This window comes from Bos indicus x Bos taurus, chromosome 6, assembly GCF_003369695.1.
Source record: "Bos indicus x Bos taurus breed Angus x Brahman F1 hybrid chromosome 6, Bos_hybrid_MaternalHap_v2.0, whole genome shotgun sequence".
NCBI lineage: Eukaryota > Metazoa > Chordata > Mammalia > Artiodactyla > Bovidae > Bos > Bos indicus x Bos taurus.
Genome location: NC_040081.1, coordinates 91,144,131 through 91,168,250, shown reverse-complemented (window position 1 = coordinate 91,168,250; position 24,120 = coordinate 91,144,131). Strand labels below are relative to the sequence as shown.

The following is a 24,120-nucleotide window of genomic DNA, read 5'->3' as shown; positions in this document are numbered from 1 at the left end:
GCATTTACCCCCCCACCCCCAAATGAAGAGGATGTGCTGAAGATGCACATGACGTGACTGAGGATAATCCCCTATGACCCACTTGTGCTCCTGTTTATCTCCTCTAACAGAAGACTCAGAGTTAATACTTCAAGGGGACACGGAAGCAGTAGATTCCACAAGGGCTGTTTTTGCTCACCAATTCCATGCAGGCGGTAGACACTACTTAATCCTCCTCCCCACTGCTAAGAATTTTAGCAGTCTTTCACTAAAAGGATAAGCCAGATCTAATTTAGGAACATGTGAAAAAAAAAAAAAATCAAAGTGAATAAACCGATGGGTTAACTGAAACACTGCTGAATCGGAGGAAATGCGATCGCAAAATACAGATGGATCTAGAAACATGAACTCACTGGTAAACGTATCTCGAGCCAAGCAAGGGTAGAGTGGGTTCCGTCTTGCGGCCAAAGGACACTTAACCCACCAATCCTCAGATGGAATGCATCCCATGAGGACCATTCTTACTCTTCACTGCTACTCAGGGAGGGCTTTGTCTCCCCAAATTCTCATCTCCAAGCTGCCTGGGGACTAAGACCCAGTGACCTATGCCATGCCACGGAGTGCCCTGACATCACCCTGTAGCAACAAGTTCTTCTTACCACATTCTGGAAGCAGTCATTCTGATTACCCCTGCCATTCCTGCTTCCAAGATGGCACTCTTACAGATGGCTGCCAAGAACCTGACATGCAGGTCTTCAATCCTGCAGCAGTTCCAGCCCACACAGAGACATCCTTACTCTCAAGATGAGTGTGTCAAGCATGTCAGAGTTCTCACTGTGGTCTGACAACTTCTCTACCCTCGTTTCCCATTGCTCTCCTCCTTGCTCACTGCACTCTGGCATAATGGCCACTGATGGCCTCTCAAAGCCATGAAATATGTTCCCACATCAGGGACTCAGGGCCTTTGTACTCACTGTTTCCACCATAAGGAATGCTCTTCACCTGGCTCACTCCCTTCCTTTATTCATGACTGCATCGGAGAATACTTCCTGCCATTCACTATCTTAAAAGTACCTCCCCCCGGTATTTCTTGCTGCTCTGCTTTATTATCTTCACAGCACTTACTACTACTTGATATTACATCACCTCTGTTTAAAAATATTTCCTAAATACTTAAAACACAACAAAGAGCACAAAACAATTATATGAAAACATTTCCTAAAGTGAACTACCAGAACATTAATTAATTCCTCAGATGATAAAATATGTCTGGAAAATACTGGGCTGCTGCTAAGTCACTTCAGTCGTGTGCGACTCTGTGTGACCCCATAGACAGCAGCCCACCAGGCTCCCTCGTCCCTGGGATTCGCCAGGCAAGAACACTGGAGTGGGTTGCCATCTCCTTCTCCAATGCATGCAAGTGAAAAGTGAAAGTGAAGTTGCTCAGTTGTGTCTGACTCTTAGCGACTCCATGGACTGCAGCCCACCAGGCTCCTCCGTCCATGGGATTTTCCAGGCAAGAGTACTGGAGAGGGGTGCCATTGCCTTCTCCAGATAAGGTAAATAATTGTAATTTAAGACATCCGAGTCCTTAATAAATTTGTTCATGTGATATTCTGCAAGGCAAATATACTAAGCAGTGCTTTAAGGTTTTTTTTAATGTAGACCACTTTTAAAGTCTTTATTGAATTTGTTACAATATTGTTTCTGCTTTGTATTTTGATTTTTTGGCCACAAGGCATGTGGGTAATATCCCACATGTTCTCTGACCAGGGGTTAAACCCGCACTCCTGCACTGGCAGGCGAAGTCTTAACCACTGGACCACCAGGGAAGTCCCAAGCAGTGATTTCTAAACTTACATGACCCTAGACAGTTTTCCCCAAGGAGCATCTAATGGATTATCATTCCATGCAACATACCTGGGGAAACAATAAATACTACTTTTTGATGTCTTGCTCAGTCTTGCACTCTCAATAACTAAAAATTATCTCAGACATAGTAGGTATTCCATACATATTTGTTAGAGGAATGAATCAATGAGCATGTACTGGTTCTTTAGTATTGTGATGGTGTTATTTCAGCCTCTTGGGAGGGGACTAGACTACAGGATTTTTTGGAGGTTTTTCCTAAAGTACTATGTACTTTAGAAGTCCTAATACTTTAGGACCATTGTGAGATTTCTGTAGGACAGCAGAAGGACAGTGACAAGGATCTGAGAGAAAGCAGCTGGAACACAGTTGCAGTGAAATTTCAGATCTGAGCCAGTTTGCAGGCAGTGAAAATTACATATCTTCTGTCTCTTTGAACGTCTCTCTCCCTCTCTCCTGCCCCTCCCCATCCCTTGAGCTCCCTCTCCTTTTCCTGCTTCTTAATGAGAAACAGATCCACATATTTAGGACGAGGCTGTGTGAACGCTGTCACAGGGATGCTGCCCACCAGACCACTAGATGCCACTGTGCCCCTCAGAAATGTACCAGGAGAGCTTCTCCAGCTACAGCTGCCAAAGGGCAGCCCTTATGAGCAGAACTCAGAGCTGCGAACCCAAGGCATGGAATGAACAGACCACAGGATGCTTTGAGCTGGGGTAGAAGAAAATCCACATGGATGTGTCATTTTGGGGTAACCCAAGCTTTCCTTTCTTCTCCTGTACCCCCACCTAGAGCTTTTGTGTTGACAGTCATTGTGTCAGGGAAGGCTGCTCCGAAGCTTGCATTAGAGGGCAGAGTGGTAGGTCCAGTGCAGGCTCCATCTGCCTACACCCCTCTGGAGGGTGGGATGAGGAAGAAACAGCAAGTGGAAAAGCAGAGCCTGCAGAGTATTGCACTTCTGATGTCAACACTGCGACTCTCCTGGGGCCTCTGGAAGCTCACCATAGTTACTGTGGGCAGTGACTCTAGGCACCAATTGCAATTGTCTTATTTCTGTCTTCAGCCCAGTGTATATTTAGGTCATAGTATGACTTCAGATTTAAGGGCCTCCTAAGGTTAATGGGCTTCCCTGCTGGCTCAGTGGTAAATAATCCGCCTGCAATGCAGGAGACCTGGGTTTGATCCCTGGTTTGGGAAGATCCCTTGGAGAAGGGAATGGCTACCCACTCCGGAATTCTTGCCTGGAGAATTCCATGGACAGAGGAGCTTGGCAGGCTCCAATATGGGGTCTGACATGCAGTCGCAAACAGTGGGACACAACTTAGCAACTGAACATCAACAAAGGTTAGTGGTTAGGAGGGGTACCCTGTTAATACTCCTGCATTTTATAAATGTGTACTGGTTCATGCCATTAACCTCGTTCATTATTATGTTTCACTGTGTCTCTGACAAGTTTTCAGCCTTAATTATTATAATTACTTTTCATAATTACTGAGTGCTCACTATGTTCCAGGAACTACACTGTCTTACATCTTACTTTGTTTAATCCTCACTATGATCCAATGAGATATATATTATTAATTTCATTTTACAGACAAAGAAACCAAGATCAAAGCGGTTAAGTGCTTTGCTCAACCTTATGCAGTAGGTAATGAAACTGAGATTGAAACTGAGGTCTGATTTATAAGCCCAAGTACCTCACCATCTGGTGTCACTTCCACAGCTGGGCCCCCGCATCTAACCTAAAAGCCTGTAACACGGCCATGCCCACAGAGCAAAAGCACTGTGCCTCCACGTGAGCCCTGCTGGGGCTGTGTTCCTGGAGCACACAGGGCTCAGACGGTGAAATTTTTTCAGGGTTACGGGGAGCGCTGTGGGCAAGGGAAAGGAATGTCTGTAACAAGGAGGGCGATCAAAAAGTATCCTAACAGGCCATGCCCACCAGTCAGAGCTCTAGGATTTATTTGGCCCTTGATCTGAGCAGACGTGGGTCATGGGGATTCTGAGTCTCGGCCTCACCAAATGTGTAGCCACCATCTGTTTGTTAAGTAATCCTTCCAGCAACATCCTCCCCTCCCTGATACTGACCAGCATTTTGTGCCTGGCCACTCAGTTGTGTCCGACTCTTTATGATCCCATGGACTGTAGCCTACCAAATTCCCTGTCCATGGAATTATCCAGGCAAGAATACTGGAGTGGGTTGCCACTTCCTTCTGCAGGGGATCTTCCCAACCCAGGAACTGAATCCGTGTATCCTGTGTCTCCTGCATTGGCAGGCGGATTGTTTACCACTGGCACCACCTGGGAAGCCCTCCTGCCTCACTACTAATAACCTATATCCAAGTACTTCCAAAAAGTGGTAAGCAACAGGGCCTGCCTCCCTGGCTTCAGGAGATGGACTCCAATTTGCATGGCTCCAAGTCTGAAGTAAATGCAGGGGTGTCCTGACTTCATTCTTTAATAGGTCTGGGGCGGGGGGCGGGTCAAGCTTGGCTCCCTTCTCCTCAGTCCCCTTCAATTGTGTCAGGTCTGATTACTGTAATAAATCCCTTCTCCTGCATCACTCGTGATGGCTCTGCTTTTTCCAGACTGGACCTTGACTGCTGGAGCAATAAGACAAGCAGAAGAAAGATGACTCATACAGCTAGTATAGAGGAAGTACATGAGGTTATGGGCAATGGCTTTGAAACCTGGCTTGGATTTGATTCATGACTCAGGTACTGAGCAGATGTTTGAGCCTGGACAAACCCATCTCTCCAGCTTCAACATCCTGTCCTATGAAATGGAGTCAAGAAGACTATATCTGTTTCAAAGGTGCATACGAAGGACCGCATGAGATGATGTACATACTGAACAGTCCTCAGTGTGTTAACTGCTTTGACTGGAGCTAAGTTGGATAACTGGCTTTAACAGAGAGAGAAAAACCAAGTGGGAAGTTCAAACACTGAATAAAACCATTCAGATAAAAAATAGATACCTATTTGACTAAAAGGATGTGAAGCATCAAGGGAGGGAGCCGTCCGTTTTTCTGCTATAGTGCTATGGTGTGTAATTGAGAAATGTCTGATTGAGGATCAATAAACCCCATAAATATCTCAAATGGCTAGTCATTGTTCAAAATAACCCTGGCCTCTCTCCACGCTAGTCTAGCCCAGAAGGTGATGACTCATATGCACGTCAGGGCTTTTAAGACGATGCGGATAGTGGGTAGAGAGACTTAATACTTGGGGTGAGTAAAAGAAAACAATCCTTTCTGGGAACAGAGCATTTGAAAGCAAACCGCACCCCCACCCCCAGGTCTCAGCTGTGGTCACTTACCTGGAATGGTAGCTCTGGGGCCAAGGCGTGCCAATCGTGCCCTGAGATATCTGCATCATGCTGGCATCGGGTTGGTTCTCCCCAAGTTTGGTCGAGTGCCAAGAATGAGGCCGGCCTGCAGGTTCAGTGCGTCTGGGGAGACACAGCACACGAATGCCCGTGTTAGGAGCAGTCGCCACTGATCTCTTCACCAGTGAGATTTATGGACTTGGAAGCAGAGACTGCTGTGTCTCAGAGATGGAACACAGTCGAGTAAATACTGGAAAACATCTTACTGTTCATTTCTCTTACTAACCATTGTTTTTTTTTCTGCTTTATTATTATTTTTATTTTCCTTTTCATTTCGACATGATTTCAGTTACATACAAATATTGCAAACTTAAAGAATTCCTGCATAAACCCTTGTGCCCTGCTGAGAGTGCAAACTGGTGCAGCCACTATGGAAAACAGTATGGCGTTTCCTTAAAAAAAAATTTAAAATAGAGCTACGATAGGATCCAGCAATCCCACAACTGGGTATTTATCCAAAGAAACTGAAATCAGGATCTTAAAGGGGTATCTGTACTCCCGTGTTCACTGCAGCATTACTCATAATAGCCAAGATATCCCCTAAGTACACACAGAACTGACAAAGCTGAAGGGGAGAAGTGGGTGTTCTTCAGACTGCACGGCTGGAGGTTGAATTTGGTAGGGAGGATTACACTATTGTACAAGTTCAGAGTCAGAGAGTGGCTGAACTTTATTTTTGACAAAAAAAAAAAAAAAAAAAGCGAGATGTTTACCACTGACTTCAGGGATTTCTAGACTGAAATCTCAATGGTGAGAAGAGAGGAGGTACCCTGAAGTAGCATGAAGCTACCCAGGCTTAATATCAGCTGGTACACGTCCTTCAGGAAGGAGCAGACATCTTGCTGAAAGTTCTGAATCAGACTCTGAAGCAGGAAAGGCGGCTGTGCAGAGAACAGTGAAGATCAGTGGAACTGTCTCATCTAGATTAAGTGAAAAAAAATTATCTATGTGCTTTTAAAGACAACAGTAGGCTCTCTTTTAAATCAGGGGTCCCAGACCCCGAGGCCATGGACTGGTTACTGGTCCGTGACCTGTTAGGAGCCAGGCCACATGGCAGGTGGTGAGCGGCGTGTGAAGAAGCGAAGCTTCACCTGTGTTTACAGCTGCTCCCCACTGCTTGCATTACAGTCTGATTCTGCATTACGGTGAGCTGTGCAATTATTTCACTATGTATCACAATGGAATAGTCATAGAAATAAAGTACACAATAAATGCAATGTGCTGGAATCATCCTGAAACCATCCCTGACCCCCAATTACTTGGGGAAAAACTGTCTTCCACAAAACTGGTCCCTGGTGCCAAAAAGATTGGGAACTGCTGTTTTCAATCTAAGCTGTCCAGACCGCTCTTCAATTTCCTTCCCTTTCATTCGAGGGGCATCCACAGACACTTTCTACATGGCAGCCATTATGCTGGCACTCAGGTTACAAAGTATCATTAGACGCAAATAGCTCACAGAGTAGTAGAAGTGACAGCCAAGCAGAGCACTGTAATACACTGAGACGGGGTCCCTAATAGAGATGTGTACAAGGTGCTCGGTGAACTCAGGAGAGGGAGTCACTGGGGGTTTCACAGTTAACTAAGCCATGAAAGATTTCTCCAGATGGAAGGGGATGGGAAATGGAAGGGAAGCACATCCAGGTAGAAGAGACAGCATGGCAGATGCATGAAAATACAGAAGAACGTGGTACAAACAGCTTACATAAGTGGAGACTAGATGATGAGTGAGGGGGAGGCAGCAGATGAAGATGAAGAGGATCCAGATCTCAGCCGGCCTCACTGAAGGCAACAGACAGTACCCTATGGAACTGGAGGCCACTGAAGAACCTTAGCCAAGGAGGGCCATGTTCAAATTTGAGTTTCAGGAAGATACTGCCAATAATGAAAATAAATTTGAGACAGAGAGAGGATTGGAGGCTACTGGACTGGCCACGGTAAGAGATTAAATAAAGACCCAGCACTAAGGCAGGAGCAGTGAACTTAAACAGACAACAGATCTAATGCCTAGCCTAGTGAGCACCTGGATGTGGCTGGCACAGAAAAGTACAGTCCAGGAGGAAGGATGGCCTTTACGTTTGTAGCCTGAGCTAGAATGGTAATATTCCTCACCTATATAAAGAACTGTGAGATGAGGGGCGGGAACAGAGTGCGGAAGGAGGGAGACAGTGGGGTGTGCAATGTGAGGTGCCTGCGGGGTTGCAGTGGGGGACAGGAGGCAGTGGCAGCTACAGGACTGGCGTCTGGGCTAAAGGTAGAAACTGAGGAGGCACGAAACACATGGCCTTTGAGAAAAGATGAGCTGCTTGGGCAGAGCGCCTAGGAGACTGAAAGGAAGTCCCTTAAAGATAGGCCTCTGAGAACTGTCCCAATTTGGGGGTGGAAGGGGGCTGGAGGGGGCTATCAAGAGGCTTCCAGAGGAGCAGGAGGAAAACCAGGAGGGCGTGGGAATTTCACAGAATCCCCCAGTGAGAGGGTGGGGAGAGCAAGGAACTGCCAAGCATTCCAACTGCTACAGAGAGGCTAGTCTGATGCCGGTGCCTGCAAGTGCACTTGACTTGATGGCTGATAAGTCTCTGCGATGGAATGACAGGGAAGAGGCCTGAGTAGGATCAGGTAAGAGGTGAGTGAAGGAGTCCGTCAAGGCTGTATACTGTCACCCTGCTTATTTAACTTCTATGCAGAGGACATCATGAGAAACGCTGGGCTGGAAGAAGCACAAGCTGGAATCAAGATTGCCGGGAGAAATATCAATAACCTCAGATATGCAGATGACACCACCCTTATGGCTGAAAGTGAAGAAGAACTAAAAAGCCTCTTGATGAAAGTGAAAGAGGAGAGTGAAAAAGTTGGCTTAAAACTCAACATTCAGAAAACAAAGATCATGGCATCTGGCCCCATCACTTCATGGGAAATAGATGGGGAAACAGTGGAAACAGTGTCAGACCTTATTTTTTGGGGTCCCAAAATCACTGCAGATGGTGACTGCAGCCATGAAATTAAAAGACGCTTACTCCTTGGAAGGAAAGTTATGACCAACCTAGATAGCATATTCAAAAGCAGAGACATTACTTTGCCAACAAAGGTCTGTCTAGTCAAGGCTATGGTTTTTCCTGTGGTCATGTATGGATGTGAGAGTTGGACTGTGAAGAAGGCTGAGCCCCGAAGAATTGATGCTTTTGAACTGTGGTGTTGGAGAAGACTCTTGAGAATCCCTTGGACTACAAGGAGATCCAACCGGTCCATCCTAAAGGAGATCAGTCCTGGGTGTTTATTGGAAGGACTGATGCTGAGGCTGAAACTCCAATACTTTGGCCACCTCACGCAAAGAGTTGACTCACTGGAAAAGACCTTGATGCTGGGAGGGACTGGGGGCAGGAAAAGAAGGGGATGACAGGATGAGATGGCTGGAGGGCATCACCAACTAGATGGACATGAGTTTGGGAGAACTCCAGGAGTTGGTGATGTACAGGGAGGCCTGGCGTGCTGCAATTCATGGGGTTGCAAAGAGTCAGACACAACTGAGCGACTGAACTGAACTCAAGAGGTGAATGAGAGAGAAAACGGATATAGCAAGGGGAGATAATTCTTTAAAGAACTTGGCTCTAAAGGAGATAAAGAGGGTGGTAGCTAGAAGGCTGGGGCTTCCTTGGTGGCTCAGGATCAATGCAAAAGGCATGGGTTCGATCCCTGGTTGGGAAGATCGCCTGGAGAAGGGAATGGCTACTCACTCCAGGATTCTTGCCTGGAGAATTCCATGGACAGTGGAGCCTGGCAGGCTACAGTCCATGAGTTACAAAGGGTCAGACACGACTGAACAGAACAGCTAGAAGGCTAGAAGGGGGCCAGGGAGTGTTATTGCTGTTTTATTTTAAATGATGAGAAGTACGAGCACGTCTATATGAGACAGAGAATGGATGTATGTGCAGCTGAAGAGAGGCTGCCGCTCCTTAAGACTCATGAGGAAATAGGAAAGGACAGCATTCCAGAGCACACGAAGGGCATGAAGGACATGAAAAGCATGACTTCATGTGGAAGAGAAGCCAGATCCATTGGGATGAGAAAGGAGGAGGTCAGGTGGTGCTCATATGAAAGAGGGTGGGAGGACAGCTGAAAGGACTGAACTTCACACCCACTGTCCTCTAGAGGGATGAGTGAGAGGCTCGATGCGGTGGGTGGGGATCAAGGGGCATGACAGGTGAGGACTGAAGTGCTGAAACTGCACTAATGATATTGAAAAGATTTAATAACTAAGATAGGTTCTCTGCTCTTAAGCTTACATTCTGGGGGGGGGGGGTACCAAATGAAGTATTTCTCTAATACATAATAAACTATAAAGAAATAATTCTTACAGTAAAGATAAAGTGCCCAAGACTTGCAATGCCAAGACAGGACACTCACTTGGAAAGATGCTTCTCCAGAGTAGACTGCAGAGGTTGGCTGTTTGCCTTGGATTAGGGGTGGGAGTTTCCCTTGTGGCTCAGCTGATAAAGAATCCACCTGCAGTGCGGCAGACCTGGATTTGATCCCTGGGTTGGGAAGATCCCCTGGAGAAGGGGAAGGCTACCCACTCCAATATTCCAGCCTGGAGAAATCCATGAACTATAGTCCACGGGGTCACAAAGAGTTGGACAGGACTGAGCAACTTTGACTTTCAGGGATGGAAGTGTGTGTGGGGAGGATGCGTAGATTTCATCACAGTTGTAACACATTAAGAACAGGATGCTTGTGAAACAAACAAATCATAGGTCCTGAAAAACACAGCCCTTTCATTTGGATGCAGAACATATGTTGGGAGGTTTCAGAGATAAATCTGTTTTACAATAGTCTTCCAAAATATGCAATTTAGAAATGACATGAGGAAAAAGAACAATGAAAAAGATGACCAAAATACAGCCCACCAACATTCAGTCTGAATAAAGAGCAATTTGGTAACATTCAGCAAGACAATTTTTAAGTAACATATTCATCAAAAGACTGAAACACAACCTAAATGCTTATCAACAGCAGACCAGTTAAGTCAGTGTGGTACCTCCATACAGTGGAAGATGCATGTAGTCATTGAAAGAACTATACATGTTGACTTGGAAATAGCTCCAAAATATATGGTAAAAGAAACAAAATTAAGACACAAAACTGTGCATACAGTATGCTGCTGAACATGGGGGAAAACATACTTCTGTTTATTAATGTAAAGAATATTTCTGGAAGAATTCTTGAGAAACTAGAACCAATCAATGACTGCCTCTGGGGAGAAACATTTATTTTTCAGGTATTTCCTTTTGTAACTTTTGAATTGTATACCATGTACATGTGTTACCTATTAAAAAGCCAAGTATTAAGAACTCATTTTTAAAATAAAATTCACTGTACCTCGAGATAACCAAAAAAGTCGAACAGCTGTTTACTGACCTTTTCAATGATGCAAGTAATTTAATAAGCATTCCTAAAGAGCACAGCGTGCTTTACCTTTTAGGATCACTTTGATCTTAAAGAAGATAAGCAAATATTTTCCTAAAGCACATTACATCATGAGCATATCAATAAGAGTCAGAGGACCATTTAATTTTAAAATTGAGCAAACTAAGTTTTGTGTGTGGGTGTAATTCAAACAAAGCCCTTGTGTTGCATTCCTAACCACAAACAAGGAAGCTTCATTGCGTGGGATGGGTAGGCTGATGAAACTGGAACTAGGAAAGTGACATAATGTCCTTCTTAGATGATTTTGTCCTAACACACAGAGAGATTTGAATGCAAAGCGTGTTTTGGAGAAATTTACAATAAACTAGTTCATGTCTCTCGAGCAGTATTCACTCATCTCCTTCCATGTGCCTTCTACCTTGCTGGGACTGTGGTTTTCGTTCAATTTAATTCAGACTTAAACTGAAGAAAGTAGGGGAAACCACGAGGCCATTCAGGTATGACCTAAATCAAATCCCTTATGATTATACAGTAGAAGTGACAAATAGATTCAAAGGATTAGATCTGATAGAGTGCCTGAAGAACTATGGACAGAGATTTGTAACACTGTACAGGAGGCAGTGACCAAAACTATCCCAAAGAAAAAGAAATGCAAGAGAGCAAAGAGGTTGTCTGAGGAGGCCTTACAAATAGCTGAGAAAAGAAGAGAAGTGAAAGGCAAAGGAGAAAGGGAAAGAATTACCCAACTGAATGCAGAATTCCAAAGAACAGCAAGGAGAGATAAGAAAGCCTTCTTAAGTGAACAATGCAAAGAAATAGAAGAAAACAACAGAATGGGAAAGACTAGGGATCGCTTCAAGAAAATAAGCGATACCAAGGGAACATTCCATGCAAAGATGGGTACAATAAAGGACAGAAACAGCAAGGACCTAACAGAAGCAGAAGAGATTAAGAAGAGGTGGCAAGGATACATAGAAGAACAACTCAAAAAAGGGCTTAATGATCCAGATAACAACGATGGTGTGGTCATTCCGGAGTGTGAAGTCAAGTGGGCCTTAGGAAGCATTACTAGGAACAAAGCTAGTTGAGATTATGGAATTCCAGCTGAGCTATTCAAATCCTAAAAGATGATGTTGTTAAAGTGCTGCACTCTATATGCCAGCAAATTTGAAAAACTCGGCAGTGGCCACAGGACTGGAAAAGGTCAGTTTTCATTGAAACCCTGAAGAAGGGCAATGCCAAAGAATGCTCAAACTAACACACAGTTTCCCTCTTTGCATATGCTAGCAAGGTAATGCTCAAAATCCTTCAAGCCAGGCTTCAACAGTATGTGAGCGGAGAACTTGCAGAAGTACAAGCTAGATTTAGAAAAAGCAGAGGAACCAGAGATCAAATTGCCAATATCCACTGGACCATAGAAAAAGAGAATTCCACAAAAACATCCACTTCTGCTTCATTGACTATGCTAAAGTCTTTGACTGTGGGGATCACAACAAACTGTGGAAAATTCTTAAAGAGATGGAGATACCAGGCCACCTAACCTGCCTCTAGAGAAACCTGTATGCTGGTCAAGAAGCAACTGTTAGAACCAGACATAAAACAATGGACTGGTTCCAAATTGGGAAAGGAGTACGTCAAGGCTGTATATTGTCACCCTGCTTCTGCTTATTTAACTTATATGCAGAGTACATCACGCAAAATGCCAGCCTGGATGAAGCACAAATTGGAATCAAGATTGGTGGGAGAAATATCAATAACCTCAGATACACAGATGGCAGAAAGTAAAGAGGAACTAAATAGTCTCTTGATGAAGGTAAAAGAGGAGAGTGAAAAAGCTTGCTTGAAACTTAATATTCAAAAAACTAAGATCATGGAATCCAGTCCCATCACTTCATGGCAAATAGATGGGGAAACAATGGATACAGTGGCAGATTTTATTTTCTTGGGCTCCAAAATCACTACAGATGGTGATTGCAGCCATGAAATCAAAAGACAGTTGTTCCTTGGGAGAAAAGTTATGACAAACCTAGACAGTGTATTCAAAAGCAGAGACATCACTTTGCTGACAAAGGTCTGTCTTGTCAAAGCTATGGTTTTTCCAGTAGTCATGTATGGATGTGAGAGCTAGATCATAAAGAAGGCTGAGCGCCAAAGAATGATGCTTTCAAACTGTGGTGCTGGAGAAGACTCTTGAGAGTCCCTTGGACTGCAAGGAGACTAAACCAGTAAATCCTAAAGGAAATGAATCCTGAATATTCACTGCAAGGACTGATGCTGAAGCTCCAATACTTTGGCCACCTGATGTGAAGAGCCGACTCACTGGGAAAAAACCCTGATGCTGGAAAAGATTGAGGACAGGCAAAGAGGGCAACAGAAGGTAAGATGGTTGGATGGCATCGCTGACTCAGTGGACATGAATTTGAGCAAACTCTGGGAGACAGTGAAGGACCAGGGAAGCCTGGAGTGCTGCAGACCCCTCTTTGGGGTCGCCAAGAGTTGGACACGACTGAGCGACTGAACACCACCACCACCTTAATGCAGTACAACTGGACCTCAGGGAGGTCACAGATGGCCTCAAGGAGTTTATAATCCTACTGGGGAGCCTTGAATGGGAGAAAAAATATTAAACAGCATCAGAGTATTACTCATTCACTCAAAAAATACTTCGGTGCCAACTGAGTGCCAAGTATCATTCTGGGCATTTTCTCACGTAACCTTTATGCTCTATGATGTAGGACACTTATGAAGTCTTACTCTTCCTCCCAGCCCTCTCCACCCATTTCTCTTGTCCCTCCATCTAATCTGTGTGGTTAATTTCTTATCTATCTTTTCTAGTGATTTGTTATGCAAATACAAACAGAAACAGATCTCTTTCACTCCCTTCACAATAGGAAAGTTATGTGGTGCTCTGCTGCTGCTTTTTAGTTGCTCAGTCATGCCGACTCTTTGCGACCCTATAGACTGTAGCCCACCAGACACCTCTGCCAGGCAAGAATACTGGGGTGGGCTGCCATTTCCTATGCCAGTGGACCTTTCTGCCCCAGTGGATCTTTCCGCCCCAGGGATCGAACCTGTGTCTCCTGCAGCTCCTGCATTGGCAGGCGGATTCTTTACCACTGAGCCACTGCAATTTGGTAGTTATTGCTAAATTGCTCCTTTTATGCTTTAAAGGGGAGACAAATAACATGAATAATTAAATGTCACTGTGCAAGTGATTCTTAGAGGAGATCATATCTTCTTTAGTATAGAAGAATAGATTATTTGTATTTGAACAAAAATGCCTTTTCAGGCATTTCCAGTTTATGGGAAAATGATGTACCTCAAACACGAAACCCATCATCTTCCAAAATGTTAAAAAAAAAAAAAAAAGGTGGTAATTGTTCTTTGGCAAAGGCACTGCTTTTGAGATATCCTTTAGCCCTTTTCAGCATCCCTCACCTCTAGTTTCTGTGACTACCGGGCTCCTCAAAGCTATACTTGAGATTTTTTGGATTCAAAGAAAAATCTAACAAGCAAACCTTTCCAAGGCTTTCATAATTGCCTAACCTCTGTGTCTTTAAAAAGTGGCTCAGTGGGTAGAAAGGTATGCGTTAGGTAATATAACCCCATAGCAACACACAGTCCTTTCTGGAAAGAGAAGTTCTTTTTAAATGTCACATCCTGATAATATGCCCTGGGGACTTTTGGCTTTGGCAACTGAATCACAAGTAAGAGTGAAGTCTAACATCTAAAATTTGCATAAAAAGTAAAAGCAGGATCTTTTCTTGTAAGAAGCTTTACCCCATTCTTCCACACCTGTTCCAACATCCTCTCACTACTAGTTTATGTCCTCCTCACCCTTCATTTTGAAACATTTTTAAGCTTAAATTTTATTGATGACCACACAAAACTTACCATAAAAAAAAGGGACTAGCCATGGGGGTGGGTCGGTGTTTCTCACTTAGTCACCAGTGGGTGATAATGCTGAAATGTCTTTTCTCACTATGCCCTCTTTCTTTCGTCCTCCCCTCAACTCTGACATCTACAGAGAAATCAGAAGTCAACTCTCCTTCCCACACTTCACAGTCTGCCTATAAGCGATGGCAGAGGTTGACACTAACAGGATCTTTGTTCTGTAACAGCATTCATCTTTGTTTTTCTTTGCCTTTCAAATATAACTACAGTATAATAGCATAGAATAAATAGATAAGCATAAGCTCTAATTAACAACAGTTTCTTCTTCTCAACTCTCAACTTGGAACTAGACATTTTTTTGTTGGAGGAAGGAAGGAGGAACTGGTTTTTACTGATTTCTTCAGATATCAGACACTACAAGTTAAATTTTTTCTTCCCTACTTCTTCTTTGTGCCATAGAATATGTTTAAAGGGTACCCTTTACATCAAATACCAACCAAGCTATTTCCAAAGCAAGCTAATTCATTTTTATCCAGTGCTAAAGTATGAATTAAATTTCATTTGGCAAAACAAGGAAAGAGGGTTTTTGGTGTGTGTAAGGTAGAAGCCTTATCTTTTGGTAGTGACTTTTTTCTAAACACCATTCAATTAAAAAAATAAAAGAAAGAAATGCTCCGCAAATCTCCGACAGTGAAGACACGATTCTCTTCTGGAGCAAGTGTTATGCATTGTATTAGGTTTTTCTCTTCTCTATACCAGTTTCTCTTCATTTAGAGGAAGAAGACACAAATGAGGAATTAAAGGCAACAATAAAACAAACGAAAGAATAGAAAGCATTAATTTTAGATAAGAACCTTAATCAATGGTCAAAAGAAGGATCTATATTTTAAAATCATTCCAGGAAAGAATGTTCATTAAATTTTTCAGATATTATTGAAACTAGAATGAAGAGAATAATGAAAGTTTTAAGGCAAAGAGGCTGAAAACTTTATGAACACTTGCTCCAGCCCTTCAGTTCCTACTTGCTAACATTTCCACGATAAATTTTACAACAAGGAGGAATTTCATTGCTACCACCATTCACACATAACCTGACACTCTGGGGAGAAAATAATAAAACTTGGAAGAATGCTCTCTCTTATTCACCTTTAAGTGAAAGAATGCCAAATAAAACTTGAAAAACCAGCCCTGGATCCTTCTCTCTCTCTACGTGCTTTATAATCTAAGCAGTTCATTTTCCTTTTTACCTTTTACATGGTACAATAATAAAAATAAATAAATGTTCAAGTCACATTGAGATCCAGGACAAGACCACAACCGGTGCAGCCACCTGCTCTTTGCCATATCATATTTTCTTTCAAGTAGAAGCATCCCTGAGGCAAAGCACTGGCACAGCTCTGAATAAAATTTTCGAATCAAAGACTGTATAAGGATACAAGCTGAATTTGAATTATTGTGAATAAAGGAAAAGATAGTCAAATATTTACGCCTTCCATTGTGATGGATGTCAATAAGGGCCACTCAAACAACCTCAATAAACACTTCTTTCATGCAAACTCAAAGTTAAAGGAGAAGACTATGCCTTTCCTTTAAAACTTTAAAGTTGCAGGTTCCTTTTCTTTATACAAATGTTGGCAAAGAGAATAGAGAACTTGGTTACAAGTACATAGATAAGTAGCCATTCCTTGTGAGAAACAGAAATTATTACTCTGAAATTCCCTGGGGAAATGGGGAAGCAAAACCACGAAGTTACACAACACAAAGCAATTGCTAACTTGAAAAAGATAAAAATCACTCTAAACACATACATCATAAGAAATACAGTGACTGTACACGTCAGAGAGGGAATGACTGAAAATTCCCACACAGGACTATTGATAGTACACGGAATAATCAGAGGTGCTCAAATAATGAGAACTTACATGACAATTTAGAGAAATGGGCTTAAACTTAATACAATATAGCACAACATCAATAGACACCTGTGAAAGGCTTGTCAGCTGAGAATCCTGCAATGCAAGATTCTAAATCTCACTCTAACATAACCGTGGGCTTACCTTGTGGCAAAGAGAAACATTCTAGATAACAATCCTCTGGCCACCTGCATGTCATACTCAGGAGTGGGATAAAAAGCCATTGCACTCTACTACTGCTCTTTCTGCTTCTTCTGGGGCTGCCACGGCTCCTCAGTGATGCCAGCATCTCCCATCAGACAGCTTGAACCACCCAGAACTCACTAAGCTTCATGCAAGTGGGAGGGACTCATTTCCAGCCACCTCTGTAAATTGCCAATTAAAACTCAATTCCTGCTCTCTAAGAGGGAAGAAGAGAAACTGACCCTTAGTAACTTCTGAGAAGAACCAGCATCTTAGACAGCAGCACGCAGCTCAGGAATGCCAGAATTCTATTCTGTGGGCAGGAGGAGGAGAGGAGGAAGGAAAACCATCTGCTGATAAAATGCATCACACTGTACTCAGGAAGTTTCCTTTTTAATTGATCTTCTCTGAACCCGAGCCCTCCTCCACATCCAAAAATGCCACTGTCTGCAAAAATGCGTGTTAATGGCGTTAAGCCTCCCACAGTTTGGGAGACTAGTGAAGGAGGTCCTATACCAAACATCCACTGAGGTTTCCTGAGACACGCTGATGGGGACAGAACTCACTGCCAGTGGAAGTGTAAAGTACCTGCTGAGCTAAACTTGCTGCCCAAATGAGAAGGAATAAAGAGTCAAAGCCTGAGTTTCTACGGCCCATTCATCTCAACAGAGCACATATCACCATGTATGGCAAGTGAAGTGAACTCGCTCAGTCGTGCCCGACTCTTTGCAACCCCGTGGACTGTAGCCCGCCAGGCTCCTCTGTCCACGGGATTCTCCAGGCAAGAATACTGGAGTGGGTTGCCATTCCCTTCTACAGGGGATCTTCCCAACCCAGGAATCAAACCCATGTCTCCCGCATGGCAGGCACGTGCTTTATCCTCTGAGCCACCAAGGAACTTTCACTTTCATGTATGGTAATAAGCACTTACTAATTAGATGAGACGGTCATTACAATGATGATGGTGACTGGTGGTGGAAGGTGAGGAGGGGACAAGACGTTTATGGAGAAAGCACTGGCTTGGAAAATCTTGGGTTTTAAGCTGGAACATTTTGTCTCTTGAACTAACTCACTGGACTACTCTAGCCTGAGGCTTGACAGAATTTAGGTAGAAGTTCTGCCAAGGTAAGTTAGATCATAGGATTCCTATTGACAGGTTGGACAAGAGAATTCGGGATCCAACCAGGAAAAGAATAGGACTGGATCTGTGAGAATATTAACCCCTGGACCACTAAGAGCTTCACTTTCTCTCTAACTTGATGATTTAGCAGGTCCCTATATATACCTGGAAGGAGGGAGTTTTTGTTATTTCTCTTATAAATAAGCAAGAAAATAATTTCTATTTCTCCATGAAAAAGGAGCTATATATATCCATGACCCCCTCGGCCTGGAATTGGCTCATGACATGATCCCAGCCCTCTTCAATTTCCATATTGGTGTAGGCTTCCACGGCCTGTCAAGAATTAGACTTGCTCACTGTCCACTACTAACCTTCCACCTCAAAACCTGTAGACTCCTAAGATGATCAGCACATCATTTCTGCTCTCTCTAAAGACATCAGTGTTTCACCCCTTCCCCTGTTTCAAAACAGGACTTAGCAAAGAGATCAAACCAATCAATCCTAAAAGGAAGCAACCCTGAATATTCATTGGAAGGACTAATGCTGAAGCTGAAGCTCCAATACTCTAGCCACTTGATGTGAAGAGCCAACTCACTGGAAAAGACCCTGATGCTGACAAAGATTGAGGGCAGAAAGAGAAGTGGGTGGCAGAGGGTGAGATGGTTAGGTAGCATCACTGACTCAATGGACATGAATTTGAGCAAACTCTGGGAGAGAGTGAAGGACAGGGAAGCCCAGCGTGCTGCAGTCCCTGGGGTCACAAAGAGTCAAACACGACGGAGCGACTGAACAACAGACCACAGCCAACTTGAAAGAACTCTTAATGGCCAAAGCTGGAACAAGTTGAACAATAAAATAAATAACCCACAGAGTAAAATAATATGAAGGAGTTCTTACTTATACAGATAGTCGAATAAATAAATAAATGGAGGAAAAGAGAGCTCTTCCTTACAGAAGACATCTAATTAATAAAGGTAGAAGGAATGAAGGAAACAGACTCATCTTTAGAACATTACACTAATAATTGTCATAGGCAATATCCATTGACAGATGCTAAAAATCAGTGGGAGATAGTTTGAGGAGAAACAATCTTTGCAGAGCCTCAAAACTACCTCCCTGCTACTGAAGATATGTGTCAACTGCAAGGAGACCAACAATGACTTTACAGTGAAGAAACCTCACCTTTAACCAGGAAACAAAGGTTAACATCACCAGTAATAACACATATTGACACCACGTAACACTGGAAATGACCCACTAAAAAGGACACATCATTTCTGTGGTATTCTTGCCGAAAATGCTTAACCTCTATCCAACCATGAGACACCACCAGACAAACCGAAATAGAAAACATTCGACAAAACAATGGGTCCATACTCTTCACAAAGTGTCAAGGTCATAAAAGATGAGGAAAGACCGAGGAAATATTGTGGATTCGAGAAGACTAAAGGAACATGACAATTAAAGACAATGTGGGATCCTGCATGGAAAAAGGACACTGGGAGGACGGGTAGGGGAGGTGATATCTGACTAAAGTCCATCAAGGGTTATAGTCTGTAGTTCCAAGTACTACACCAACACTAAGTCCTTTGTTTTGATATTTACACTGTGGTTTTACAAGATATTAACATTACAGAAAGCCGGGTGATGGGTGGATAGAAAACCTCTGTACTATTTTCACAGCTTTTCTGTGAGTCTAAAATTATTTCAAAATAAAAAGTAAAAAGCAAAACAGGCAGGATTTGAGATCTGAATAAACTGGATGAGAACCAGACCAATTTCCAGGTTCAGTCCTACATCAGTAAAATGTGGGTTGCAGAGATCTAAGAGCATAGGAAAGAATATGGGTGTACTATTGTAGGGGCTTACGATATACCTGTGGAGATAAGATACATACACATGTGAAATCCTTAGAGGACAAGTAGAGTAAAAATTCTGGCCAACAGGACATGAGCAGGCATGACCTTTTCAAAAGGAAAAAGTCTATCTGCTCCCTTCCAGTCTCCCTTCATACAGACCCACCATCATGAGCCAGTTTTGACCATGAAGATGACGGCAACCCCAGCTTATTTCAAAGATAATCTCTTCATGGTTATAAGCACAGTCTCTGCATGGTTAGGACACCACTTAGATATACATTTAGGTTTGTCTGTTTTATCCAGCTGTTAAGGGTTGTTTTATGAAACACTTCAATTGTTTCAAACTCAAACCCAGGTCTGTGTGATCCCACTGTTCACGTTCTCAGCCCCCATTTAGTCTCAGTTCTACCTGCCTTCATCTACCTGTTGAAAGGCCCCACAATTACCCATGTCTGATGGCAGAAACTTAGAGGAGTCACACTCTTTAATCTCTTCTCCCACCCTCACCTGTTCTTGATATGTCTCCTAAATTCATCTCAAATCTGTCTCATCACCTCTTGCTAAGTTCAAGTCTTGATTATTGTCTGCTCAGGCCAGTAACTTCCTAACTACGACTTTCTGGCCTGAAATCCTTCAACACTGATGCTACATTAACCTACACATCTCATGGAGTCTCGTGAAATAAAAGGCTCTGATCCTCTACATTCTGAAGATCCTAGGAGGCTGAAGGGAATAGAGATAACCCTGGGGCTTCTGTTTCTTTGGGCTGTCCCTGGGCTAACCTTACACCAGCGGCTTCTCTCATAGACGGAGGCCTCTGCACATCTCAGCCTGTCCTCATTTGGTATGTTCAAACTGCTTTTGAATCTTTTTTTCAAACGAAACCTTACAAAGAATCCTCATATAAACATCAGATACAAATATTGTTTGATTATATAAAATATATTTTATGTATAGCTGCATATTCATAAAATGGGTCACTGAATAAACCTAAATTTATGTTTATTTATAATCCAAGCTCACACATCTACATGAAAGAACTGCCCCTAAACTGAAATCAGGATAACTGACAGCAATGATAACTGATATACTGAGTGCTTATGATGGGCTGGGTTTTATGTGCATCAGCACTTTCAATCCTCTCAGCAACTGAATGGAGAAGATTAGTAATTAAACACATTTTACCTATTGGAAACAGAACTTAAATAACTTGCCTGCAGTTATATATATAGACATATTTTTTTATTGCTTATGGTTGCTTTACAATGCTGTGTTAGTTTCTGCTGTACAGCAAAGTGAATCACATACACATACGTATATCCCCCCATTTTGGATTTCCTTCCCATTTAGGTCACCAGAGAGGACTGAGTATAGTTCCTCATGGAGGTTCTCAATAGTTATCTATTTTATACGTGCGTGCACACGTGCAAAGTCACTTCAGTTGTGTCTGATTCTTTGTGACCGTATGGACTGTAGCCTACCACGCTCCTCTGTCAATGGGGATCCTCCAGGTAAGAATACTGGAGTGGGTTGCCATGCCCTCCTCCAGGGGATCTTCCCGACCCAGGGATTGAACACATGTCTCTTATGTCTCCTTCGCTGACAGGCAGGTTCCTTACCCCTAGGCACCACCTGGGAAGCCCAATCTCCCAATCCATCCCACCCCATCCTCTTTGCCCCTGCATTATATATTAAATGGCAGAATTAAGATGTGAATTCCGGTAGACTGATTCCATGGACCCCATCTTACTATATTATACTGCCTTTCATGCTGGCACACAGACTTACATGACAGTGACGAAAAGGATAAGAATGAGAACATCATCAATATACCAGCACCTAATATTTACTTCACCCGACAATGAGCAGGCTCTGTGCTAAGTGCTTTGAATATCTCATCTCCTTGAATCCCCACAACTGTCCTATGAAGTAGGCTGTTATGCTAACTGCTGAGTGGAGTCGGTGTGAGCTCAAACTGTCTGAATTTGAACACACCACCTCCTAACTAGATGCCTTTACACTTGTGCAAACCTCATAGCACTGGGGTGAGAATCTGATGAGGTACGCAAAGCCCTAGGACACAGGAAGCACAGATAAGTACTTACAAATTTTCATTAGGCCAACTTTGTAATCTCAGGACATTTCTCAATTAGAGAAATTTTCAATGAGTATCAGCTCAAAGACGAATCCACCTTGTACAATGTAACACACGAGTCATTTCCAAAGTGTAGGACATTGGCCCATCTCTTTGAGAGTTTTTAATTAGTTTTAAAAACAGCTGTGAATGTATTTTTTAGATATTTGCATCAAATGATTTGAGGGACCCCTCAGATTACCTGCCAGGAACCTGATGCTTCTTCAGAACCTAGTTTGGAAACTGTCATCAGGATAGTTATCCTTCTGAATTCCGAGCTTCTGCCTGACCTCCTCACCTCTCTCTCTCTCATCTGTATTCGTGACCAGCCTTGGCCCTCATTCCCTCTTCCCGCAGCCAAGTCCCTCTTCCAGACCACTCAACAAGGTCCTCCGTGCCTCTTACCTGTGCTTCAGCCGAGGTTTAACCCCTCCTGACCATGCTACTTTTCTGTGCTGGGGGTCAGAGGTGAGGTGCTCTGGGCCGAATGAGTCAGAGGTGCCAGTGTCTGCAGGGCCCGGGTCTGCATGTGCATCTCTAGAGAAAAGAGGAAAACAAGAAGTTGAGTGTGGTGGTGTTCACGGGCAGGGTGGATAAACAAATCCAACACGGACAAGGTATGAGAATTCACTGTGGAGCTGGCGCGGAGCAGCGCAGCTGAGCACAGAGGTCTAAGCCTGCACCTACCCAGGTACTCTGTACTGGTGGGGGTTGTCACCTCCCCTATCTGTGTTTCTACAATAAGCAATAAGGTGTACTTCCCAATCTCAGATTTCTAGATTTTTCCAACCAAGCAGGGAGAAAGACTCTTTTGACCATTATGAAGAAGAACCCACCTATAATTCAGGATCTGCAGTGAATAAGTGAAAAACTTGAACTCACTGAAGGAGGTGGTTTCCTGAGACAAGTTTTTGCTGCCTCCCGACCCAGGGTAACTGGAAGGACAGCAACTCCCAGAGCACCAGCCCTGGCTCCGTTTGCACAAGCCAACGCTCGAGTCCAAGCTATTCCAGATTGTTTAGATTCCACTGCGCTGGAGGCAAGCCTTTTGTGTGTCCATTTAAATCCACCCTCCCACCCCCAGTCCCTAACACCATTTCCCTAACACTTTTCCTCCACACACCCAGGGAGCCGGAGAAAAATGTTAAGCCCCAAGTGGCCAGTGTGTTCCCCATGGGAACAGATGCACTCTCCTGTGGAGAGTCTTGGGTTCTTAATTTCCAAACACCCTGTCTGCACCTTCAAGGTCTGCTCTTGATCACTGAGTCTGTCCCTGCATCAGACTCTGAGGCAGGTTCGCCACACTGGGTACCAGTGATATGCTTTCATGTCTCTTTGAGAGCTGACCAGTAGCCCCTGCACTACATCCTATAAGCAGGAATCTGAAGAAGGCGCAAATGCCTGCGGTTTCTCTTCTGCACAGGCCTTGGGTGAGAAGTGGTGGGATTAGGCATGGTATTGATTTCTTTGTATTTCAGGACAGGGAGGGAGATGATCAGGCAGTCAGCAGGGAGTCTCCACTTCGAAACTTTTGTCTAGTTTTGTCTAAGTGTAATCGCCTCCTTTGTTACCTTACTTTTCTCAACGATTTGAGGATGCTTGACTTGAATATATTCAGTATTCCCCTAGACCGGAAATCTGAAAGCCTGGTTGGGGTCCTGTCACTTGTGAGCCGAATGACATTGGGCAAGTAAATGGTGAGCCCCAGGCTCCTCATGGGGAACCTGAGAATATGGCAGAACCCACAGTGTAGGAGCCTGGCCCTGGAGTCTGAGTCAAGTCCTGGCCCCAGCCACTGAGCAAACTCTGTGACCTTGTCCTCTCTGTGCCTCTATTCTCGGATCTCTGAAATAGGTGCAAAAAACAATGGCTTTCATAGCATTGTTGAGAAGTGTTGTGTTAGTTGCTCAGTCATGTAGGACTCTTTGCAAGCCTATGGACTGTAGCCTCCATCCACGAAATTCTCCAGGTAAGAATACTGGAGTGGGTTGCCATGCCCTCCTCCATGGAATCTTCCCAACCGAGGATCGAACCTGGGTCTCCCACATTGCAGGTAGATTCTTTACCATCTGAGCCACCAGAGAGGCCCAATTCAGGTAAAGCACGTAGAATAATAATGATGTCTGTACCTATTCAGTTCAGTTCAGTTCAGTCCCTCAGTCGTGTCCGACTCTTTGTGACCCCATGAATTGCAGCACGCCAGGCCTCCCTCGGAGAAGGCAATGGCAACCCACTCCAGTACTCCTGCCTGGAAAATCCCATGGATGGAGGAGCCTGGTAGGCTGCAGTCCATGGGGTCGCTAAGAGTCGGACATGACTGAGCGACTTCACTTTCACTTTTCACTTTCATGCATTGGAGAAGGA

The 24,120-nt window shown here is 43.7% G+C and overlaps 1 protein-coding gene across 3 annotated transcripts in view; it reads right to left on the bottom strand.

The window, feature by feature from the left end:
- SHROOM3 (shroom family member 3) overlaps nucleotides 1-24,120 on the bottom strand; it is a 329,764-nt gene that overhangs the window by 35,858 nt on the left and 269,786 nt on the right. For all 3 annotated transcript variants that reach the window (XM_027544824.1, XM_027544825.1, XM_027544826.1), the window contains 2 exons: nucleotides 22,162-22,293; nucleotides 5,167-5,298 (listed from right to left, as the gene is read on the bottom strand). In XM_027544824.1, coding sequence (XP_027400625.1) covers nucleotides 5,167-5,298; nucleotides 22,162-22,293 — 264 coding nt within the window. The remainder of the gene's footprint in view (nucleotides 1-5,166; nucleotides 5,299-22,161; nucleotides 22,294-24,120) is intronic.